Below are 10,258 nucleotides of genomic sequence, written 5' to 3' on the forward strand. Positions count from 1 at the left end.
ACGTAATCAAAGTACTCAAAATAATCAACAATATGAGCAAATTCATCACAATCATCCTTTGTATATTCATGCATCCGATACTCAAAGTTCGATTCTGATTTTTGTATTACTTCAAGGTTCTGAGAATTATTCTTTGTGGAGTAAATCTATGAAACTAGTGTTGCAAGGAAAAAACAAATTAGGTTTTGTTCTAGGCACTTGTAAAAAAGAGATGTGTGATGAGAGTTTACATGAAACTTGGGATAGATGTAATGCTATAATGCTAGGATGGATAATGAACACTATGTCTAAGGACTTGTATAGCACAGTGATATATGGTTCTGATGCTCATAAGGTTTGGGAGGATCTTAGAGAAAGGTTTGATAAGGTGAATATATCTAGGGCTTTTTTCCTTCATAAGGAGATTGCTACACTCACACAGGGAACTGCATCTGTGTCTGTGTATTTTCCAAGGCTCAGGGAGTTATGGGATGAATTGCAAGCCTTGATTCCCTCTCCTTGTTATCCTTGCCCTGAATCAAAGAAGTATAGTGAACACTTCCAGTTACAAAGGCTGTGGTAATTCCTCATGGGATTGAATGAATCCTATGATCATGCTAAGAGTCAAGTTTGCATGACTTATCCTCTTCCAACCATAAATCAAGCCTATGTTATGATTGTAAATGTGGAGAGTCAAAGAAGGATTGGACATAGTCATGGTACAGTTTGACAAATGATGTAGGTGATTTTAATGCCCTCATGAAAAATAGGTCTCAATACATTGAAGTATTTGAGGTTCTTCATCTCAAGGTGGATATGTGAGAGTTCAAGTGTGCTGTCGATCCCCGCTCGTGTGGCTAACAGAGGGTCTCAAGGTGGATATAACAATAACTTTAGGTCTAGGACAAATGGATTTGATAAGTCTCAACTCTACTGTGAGTTTTGTAAGTTTAAGGGTCATACAAAGGACACCTGTTACAAGTTGCATGGTTATCCAGCTCATTTTAAGTTCAAAAAGAAGGGAGGGCTCCTCAAATTCATATGCTAACAATGTTATGAACACTGAGGACTAGTATCAATCTCACTATTCTAATGCTTCCAATCATGGCTCAGTGTCAGTCTCAGTAACACCTGCACCTATGTCATTCTTTATTCATGAGCAATACTCCCAGATACTGCAGATGATTAAAGTGAAGGAGAATGAACCTACTGCAAATATTGCCAGGCTCAATCCAGAAGTTGGTACCTCAGGAAATATTTCAAGTACATCTGCTACAGCAAGTAATACTACTTATCATGCTATTTTATCTAAGTTAGTTGAGTCTAACTAGATAATGGACACTGGGGCCTCTAATCACATGGTACACAATATAAACCTGATCAAAAAACTTAAGGTGTTGGATATGCAAAAGAAGAATAAGGTGAACCTACCAAATGGAAAACAAGTTGATATTAAACATATGGGTGATTCATCTATACTGCAGGATAAGACTATTCAAAATGTCTTGTATACACCAGAATTCAAATACAACTTACTCTCGATCTCAAAAAATACCAAGGAACTAGGATGTATGGTGGCCTTTTTCCCTGACTTCTGTGTCTTTCAGGACATCTCAAATGGGAAGGTGCTAGGGATTGGTAAAGAAGATGATGGTCTCTATATACTACAGACAGATAAAGCAGTTCTACATCAAGAAGATCAAGTTCATCATAGTAGTTCAGATATTCATGCAGTTTCTCATCAGTTTACTTCTAATACTGTTAATACTAGTAGTTTGATTTCTGAGAATAAAATGTGTGATATTTCCTTGTGGCATAAAAGGATAGGACATGCTCCTCTTAAGGTTTTAGCTCATATTGATTACCTCCATAATGTGCAACTCAAAGATCATATATGTACTGTATGCCCAATTGCTAAATAATCCAGACTGTCTTTTCCTACTAGTACCTCTAAATCTAAATGTGTTTTTGATTTGATACACGCTGATGTATGGGGTCCATACAGAGTACCTACTTATAATGGAAGAAGATACTTTTTATCTCTAATTGATGATTACTCTAAGTTCATCTGGATTGAAATGATGACTACTAAAGCATACACTATAGTTCTACTTAGAGATTTTCTACTCATGGTAAAGACTCAATTTAACAGTGGAGTCAAATGCTTAAGAACTGATAATGGGACTGAGTTCATCAATGCTCAAGTCAAGTCATTAATCAAAGATAATGGAATGCTACATCAGAGTTCTTGTGTATACATACCCCAGCAGAATGAGGTGGTGGAAAGAAGACAAAGGACTATCCTTGACATGGCTAGAGCTCTGAGATTTCAAGCTCATATGCCCTTGAAATTTTAGGGCCATTGTGTGTCTACTGGTATCTATTTGATAAACAGGCTACCAAGTCAAACTCTAGGTGGTCAGTCTCTTTATGAGAAATTGTTCGAGTCCCCTCCTTCTTTACAACACTTGAAGGTGTTTGGTAGCTTGTGTTATGCTTCCAAGGTACAAAAATCAGACAAGTTTGGTCCTAGAGCAGTTCCTTCTGTTCTTCTTGGATACTCTTTTTCTCAGAAAGGGTACATTTTATTTGATTTGGGGTCTCAGGAAGTGTTTGTCAACAGAGATATTGTGTCTAAAGAGGACATATTTCCATTCAAAACATCTCACCCTGATGTTTCTCCTATTTTTCATGTTCTATCTATTACTGATGATGATGCTGAGAGTGTTTCACATCCTTCTCCTGCTACTACTAGGTTGTCCTCGTAAATCTAACCTTTAAATCAGCACTTCTTTCTATTCCTATTTCTATTCTTCTTCTTGATTCCCATTGCCCTTCCGTGGATTCCGATATGTTGTTGCTCCTGATATTGATGTAAGGAAATCTTCTAGGTCCTTCAAGCCTCTTGTCTGGATAACTGATTATGTGACTACCTCTAAGTCTGACTCTAGTGCTCACTCACTTGCTAACTATGTCTCTTATGATCATCTCTCTCCTACCGCGTTGGACTGCTCTCTTCTTTGCTTGTTCCGATCTTTTATTAAAGGAGCCTAGATCTTTTATTGAAGCTAGCAAGGATCCTTTGTGGATTCAGGCTATGGAAGCTGAACTTGCTGCCCTGGAAGAGAATAAAACTTGGTCCTTAGTTGACTTGCCTCCTAACAAACATCCAAAAATGGATGTAGGTGGGTGTTCAAAGTGAAGTTCAAAGTGAAGTATAAGTCTTCAAGAGAAGTGGAGAGATATAAGGCCAGGCTAGTAGCTAAGGGTTATAGCCAATAAGAGGGACTGGATTATTTAGAAACTGTTTCTCCTGTAGCCAAAATGGTTACAGTCAGAAGGGTTATTACTTTAGCTGCTTCTTGTTCTTGGTATGTGTTTCAAATGGATGTTTACAATGCCTTTCTTCAAGGTGACTTGTTGGAGGATGTCTATATGCACATTCCTGATGGCTTTTCAAGCCAGGAGGAGTCAAGGAAAGTGTGCAAACTTCATAAATCTTTTTATGGTCTAAAATAGGATCCTAGACAGTGGAACCTAAAATTAAGCAAGCATTAGTAGATATGGTCTTTATGCAATCTCACTATAATTTTTCTCTGTTTACCTAGCAAAAAGAGAATGACATTTTGATTGTGCTTGTGTATATGGATGATTTACTAATGACTAGAATTAATCTCAGACTGATTCAACAAAATAAGACAAGATCTTCAAGCTAGGTTCAAGATGAAGGACCTAGGTGAATTGAAATACTTTCTTGGTATTGAATTCTCCAGGTCTAAAAAAGGAATTCATCTGTGTCAAAGGAAGTATGCACTTGAGTTAGTCTCGGAGTTGGGATTGACTGATAGCAAACCATCTGGTACACCACTTGAGTTTAATCACAAGATCACATCAGTGGAATATGATACTGCAATTCAACCTGAAGTTGCTGAAAATGACACCTTATTATCAGACACAGGTGGTTACCAAAGAGTTGTAGGAAGACTACTCTACTTGACCATGACAAGACTTGATCTTGCATTTGTGGTTCAAATACTAAATCAACATATGCATGCACCCAAGGCTTCTCACATGGAAGCTGCTAAGAGAGTAGTCAGATATGTCAAAGGAACTGCTGGCCTTGGATTGTTTATGCCTTCATCTGGTAATGCAAAGTTGACTGCATATTATGACTCTGATTGGGGTTCATGTGTTGAGACCAAAATATATGTGACAGGGTATGCTGTGAAGTTTGGAGATGCACTCATATCATAGAAGTCAAAGAAACAACAGACTGTTTCCAAAAGTTCAATGAAGCTGAGTTTAGGAGCATGGCATCTACTGTTCCTGAAGTGACTTGGTTGAATGGATTGTTTAAAGAGCTAGGCATGAAGTTGATGTTACCTGTAACTCTATTTTATGATAGCAAGGCTGCTACACAGATTGCAGGTTATCCTATTTTTCATGAGAGAACTAAACATATTAACATAGACTGTCATTTGGTGAGAGAAAAGATTCAAGAAGGGTTGATAAAGACTGAACATATTGGCACAAAGGAGCAGCTGGCAGACTTAATCACTAAAGCTTTGTGCAGACCACAACATGACTATTTAGTGTAAGTCGGGATGAAGAACCCCGTTTTCATCCATCACCAGAGGGAGGTAAGATTGCATGTCTACCGTAATGTAACTTAAGTTAGAGGACCAAAGGGTAAATACTTAGCTGTCATTAGAAGTTAGTTAGAAATTAGATAGCACTAATAATCATTAGTTAGTCAAGGTGTATATATATTTCATTTCCTCCAGTACAGATGATTAATTCAATATACAAAGAAGATATTTTCTTGATCTCTCTGCACTTTCGTCTTCCTCTCTCTATATAATCGCTTCTTTCTCCATCGTTGATCCCTCTTAATAGTTTCACTTGTAACTCTTACTTTTACCTATAAATGTACTAATTACAAGCTTTTTCTTCATCATTTCTCATCATTCTTGAATATACCCTTATCAATCTCATAAACACTGTAGTCATGGCGATGAATACTAAAGCTAGCACTCTTCTCCCTACATTAGTACTCCTTTTCATTTTCTTTCACCTCTCATTTGTTTCTTGTCGCAAAATATTAAGCAACCGTGGGGAAAAAATGGCTTCACTTTTTGATCTTATCCACCGTGATTCTCCTTTTTCACCTTTTCTACAACCCATCAAACACTCAATCGATCGTTTCGAAACGCCTTCCATCGATCATTTTCACGGCTTCTTTATTTCAAGAAAAATTCCTTTGCTACTAACAACACAATCCAATCGGATATTTCTCCAATTGCGTGGAGATTACCTCATGAAAATTTCCATCGGAACTCCGCGGTGGAAATTCTGTGATAGTCGATAATGGCAACACTTAACATGGACGAACGCTAGCCTTTCGCATTGATTGTTTCAACAATCACCGCCTTCTTGATTCATAAAAGCTCTACTTATATAACCATGGTGTGACGCCGTTAATGTACATCATTAAAGAAATCTTCATGCGTGGGAGGAAATATTTGTGAATATCAAACGTTTTATGGTGATCAATCGCACACTATTGGTGACCTTGCTTTCAAAAAGTTCACGTTTCCTTTTAGTTATGGTAACAACGTTGACATTCCTAACGTTGTCTTGTCGCGTCAAGCCATACAACGTGGCACTTTTGGCTAGCCATACTTCGGTATTATTGGTTTTGATGGTGGTAAAGTGTTACATTCCGTATTTCAGACTCGGCAAGTCGAGGCAAGTGACACACAAGTTGCTTATGGAAATGCTAAAGTTGGAAATATTAAGAAAGGCCAGGGTAAAAAGTGTAAATTTGCAAAATGACTTACGGAAATACCAGAGAAAGGCTAGGGGCAAATTTGGAACTAAGGGAAATATTTTTTCACGAAATAAGAAAAAATTTGCTAGAATTTTCAAGAAAGGGGGCCACTTGGCCATGGACCCCACTTTCAAAACTTGGCCAAATTAAATTAAGCCAAGTTAACAATATGCTTAATTACTATGGAAGTGGGACCAAGTATATAAACGTGGAAAGATGATTCATTCATCTTATTTCCCCCTAGAATTTTCAAGAGACAAGAAATCAAGAAAGAGAGAAAAAGAGAAGTGGCCATTCTATTAGTGAAAAAAGAGAAAAACCTAAAAAAAAAAAAAAAAAAAAAAGAGAGAGTTTCCAACTTGTTTCTTCATATCCAAACAATCCTTCGAGGGTTCTTAGTGAAGTGGAGTGATTATGTGAGCAAGAAGTTAACTCATATTCATAAGGTTGTTGATTTGAGTCAAGGAAGAGTTGAGGAAAAGCGTAAGGTTTAATTCTATTCTTATTGCGTGTTATGGATGTTTCGAGTATGTTGTGTGCATGAAACGGGATGAAATTCATGTGTTGTGGAAGGCGGTACCGCGAGCGTTAAGTATGAGTGTGTGTGTGTAGGTATGTTGTGTCATGGTCGTGTGTCGATGAAAAAAGCGGAGTTAATTTTATGTCAGAGCGTATGGAAAGTCCATGAACTACTTAAAGCAGTATGTACGGAATGTTGGCCGAACGGTAGCGGTAGTAGTATGTGGTGAATTGATTTTATTTAATGGCAATTGTTGTTATGGTAGGTTCTATGGATGTAAGAACAAGGATTTAATGGTTTGGAGGAATGAAAATTGGTTGTTGTGATTGAATTTGAAAGAAGGAAATATGTTGTTGTTGTTTCCACAAAATCAAAGATATGGGTAAGTAGTATATCGATGGTATTGTTGGAATATCATGTGAATTAATTGTATTAAGTTATATTGAATTGTATGGAATTGTATTGAATTGCTTTTGAAAAGAATTGAATTGAGTTGAATTAAAAATAAGTGTTTTGTCGGAGATGAATTAGTAAGTAGAAAGCTACAATTGAACGGTCTCTGGTCAAGATATACGAATTTTTGATTGAATATGGAATTGTCGGAATTGTTGAAAATTGGATATATATTTTGAATGCTCTTTGGTATGTTTGAATGATCGCAATTAGTACGTGAATAAGGAACATATCGAGCATATTGGGTCAAGTAAAAGTTGATTTGGAGTTGTTGGATTATTTGGAAATAAGACTATTTACGCTAGAACGCGTTTTTAGTCGATTGTTGATGTTGTTTATATTGTTGCTGGTATGGTTGTTGTTTCTACGAGTATGAATTCGGGATGTTATACGTATAGGGGGAGATGTCGCCCAAATTTTGTTATAAACAAGTATCGTCGAGGTTAACAATTGGTAATGTGACCAAATCAGAGATTTTGAAGCTAACTTGAGCTTGGAGTTCGAGACGTGTGCAAAGCGAAAAGGTAATGCAAGCCTACCTCTCCTTCATTTGGCATGTCCTAGTTAGATAAGCTGAAATCCGACCCGGGAAAAGTCCTACCCTCGAAAAACGACACCTAAATTTATTCCTTTTTTCATTCAACAATGAATTGAATCCATAACTTGTGCTTTAAAGAAAGAAGTGTTCAAACGTCCGAAACCTTTGGAAATGAAATTGAAATGCCTTGAAACCTTCGTGGAATGACCCAATGGTACATGACGACCGTGTTTTTATGTTCGTCACTCGAGTCTCGATATACGTGCATACCGGTTCCCATTACTTATTGTTTTATAGAAACTTTATAATCTTGTCTTATGTTTTCCCGTGGTGTTGCTATTCATTGATAGTCTCGCCTTATGATGATTGTTCCTTCACGGCGAGACGAAGCGACCGTGGTTATTCCATGGAGTCGGGCTACCGACCTACGTCACCCCAGACACACACGACTTTTGGGTTCTTACGTACGCCGGTCGATATATGATACGTACATGACACGTATATGATATGTATATGAAAACGGGGAAATTTTGGGGGAATGGATACACGTTGCGCTATAGACGCACTGCCACCGGTCGACCGGCGTAATTCCATCCCGACGCGGATGCCCGACGCGGGACACATTATCGGCGAGCCGACGTATTTCGGCGACATGACTTGTTTTATTTTCACATGTATACGACAAGAAATGTTTTGAAAAAAATATATGTAATAAGCAAGCATGACATCCCCCGAGAGGCACTTACATGTGCCGCATTTATCCTTTATCTCGTTATATGATCTTTGGTCTCACATGTTGTTATTGCTCACATGTTACATGCTCCATCATATTATTTTCATGGCTTTCATAATTTCTGATAATCGCTCGCATCGCACCCCTGGGGGTCGCGTCTCATGCCACGCAGTATTGTGTCGACGGATTCGACCCTTGCGAGTTTTTCCTCTGTGGCCAGACATGAAGGCGCTTCCACTTGTTCCGGAAGCTACTCGTCTGGTACTACTTTAAGGAAGATATATTTGAACCTCGCAGTCAGCCACTTGTAATTACATATGTCGTTTTGTTTAGGTGCTCGAGACGTATACGCACCATCGTACGTTTCACGCCAGCTTGCCTTGTCGCCGTGTAATATGTTAGCACAGCTTGAATACTACCACTGCTTACGTATGCGACATTGCCAACGATACAGGGAAAAAAAAATGCTAGTGTTCATACGGCCCACTTAGTAATAAGAATAAGACGTATGATTAGGTGTCTTGCATGTATCGGGTACTTCGCTCGGCGGCCCCGCTTGGGTCGTGACATAAAGTTTCAATTATCAACCAACTAGGTAATGAAATCAATGGGCAATTTCTTCATCGTTCGATCCCAAAACGCATTAGAATCATCAACTTCCAATGTCACAAGTCACATCAACTCGGGCAAAGAGTGCCGTGTCGTGCCCTAATGTTGTTTCAACTCCCTTGATAAGAAAGAAACCATCAACATACTACTATCTAAATTTGGAAGGTATCAGCATTGAGAACATGACATTGGAATTCAAATCTTCTAAAATTACTTCTTTTGTCATTGTTAGCAGAAATAAGTATGGTCAAGGTAACGTTGTAATCGATTCAGGCATGACGTTAACGCTTCTCCCTAATGATTTTTACACTAATTTGGAATCAGCGCTGGTGAATTCGATCAATGCTACTAAGAAGGACGATCCTCCGGGCCTTTGCACTATGTTACCGCCTCCGAGAATGGAAATATCGATGCTCCAAAGTTTGTTGCACATTTTACTAATGCGTATTTAGAGTTGTCACCTTCGAGCACGTTTGCACAAGTGGAGAAAGGTTTGGTTTGTCTTACAATAGTGCCCGCAGAGGATATTGCTATTGGAACTTGGCGCAAAGCCAATTTCTTAATCGGATATGATCTCGCACAACAAAGTCTCCTTTTAGCCACGACCGCACCAAGTACTAAGGATTGAAAGTTATATACGATGAATTCGTCAATTGCCTAAGCTTGCTAGTGTCATTTTACAATGTTATCAGCAAATGTTGTTCTATTCTTGATGACTTGTACACTTATTTCATCTGATGCTTACTAATGGACATCTTATTATGTGTTCAATGAGTAATTATTGAGTCTTGATGTTTAATTTTGATTCTTTTTCCTTGTTATTCTTCTGAAAACTTAACAGCTTTGCCAAGATTGGGTCCAATTAGTCGGAAACATTCTCACTGAATTCCCTTTTATGATTATCATTATACTTGATTGCCAGTATTTTTACATATATTTCTCCATCTCAAATCACTAAATATATTTCGATTCAAATTTCGCCACAATTGTTTCGCTACTTAGCTCTATTACGTGTCAAGCCGAGTCGATGTTCTTCTACAACTTCCATTTTCTCGATCTGACCACAAAATTTAAGAAATTACATGCGCTTTGAATAACATTGATCGTGCCATAAATTGTTATCCTAATTACTCGTGAAATTATGAAAGAGAAGTCGAGTAAAACTGCGAGACACCTAATGAACAATCTCATGGCAGTGTTGCTTGGGAAGGAGATGTGTAATCTCAAGTATTAGAAAATGAAAAAAGTGGTTATGTCCGTGGTTTAGGACTTGGTCTAACCCCTTCTCTATTATGGGGCAATAAATCGTCCTCACGAAATATAGCTGCTGATGGTTTGTCTAATGAGGCTGCACATAAGTTAGAACAAGAGATAAGTGAGTTAAAGAGCTGCTGAACGAAAAATAGAATGAAGCAATAAGACGATGAAAAGGCCGCAGGAGCGGTCTTCACTTACCCGCTCAAAATACGCAAGTATGAGGATTCCGCATGCTCTGCCCCGACTCCGCACTCATCATTCCGCATGCGACCTCTCTTCACCCCACGAGTTTCCCCGGCCCCCCCGCGGGGCCCAATTTTTCCCCAAAAGGGTCACCGA

At 38.4% G+C, this 10,258-nt stretch overlaps 1 protein-coding gene across 1 annotated transcript; it reads left to right on the top strand.

Moving 5' to 3' along the window:
- Nucleotides 1-892: 892 nt before the first annotated feature.
- On the top strand, nucleotides 893-4,569 carry LOC132057726 (uncharacterized mitochondrial protein AtMg00810-like). The gene is made up of 2 exons (XM_059450334.1): nucleotides 893-1,217; nucleotides 3,588-4,569. Exon 2 carries the CDS (start codon nucleotides 3,703-3,705, stop codon nucleotides 4,231-4,233), a length of 531 nt encoding a protein of 176 aa, XP_059306317.1. The 5' UTR covers nucleotides 893-1,217; nucleotides 3,588-3,702; the 3' UTR covers nucleotides 4,234-4,569.
- Nucleotides 4,570-10,258: the final 5,689 nt, after the last annotated feature.

The sequence above is a fragment of the Lycium ferocissimum genome, chromosome 1 (assembly GCF_029784015.1).
Source record: "Lycium ferocissimum isolate CSIRO_LF1 chromosome 1, AGI_CSIRO_Lferr_CH_V1, whole genome shotgun sequence".
NCBI lineage: Eukaryota > Viridiplantae > Streptophyta > Magnoliopsida > Solanales > Solanaceae > Lycium > Lycium ferocissimum.

Excerpts from the sequence above, each read along its gene's own strand:
- LOC132057726 (XM_059450334.1), top strand. The coding sequence starts at position 3,703 with ATGAAGGACCTAGGTGAATTGAAATACTTTCTTGGTATTGAATTCTCC.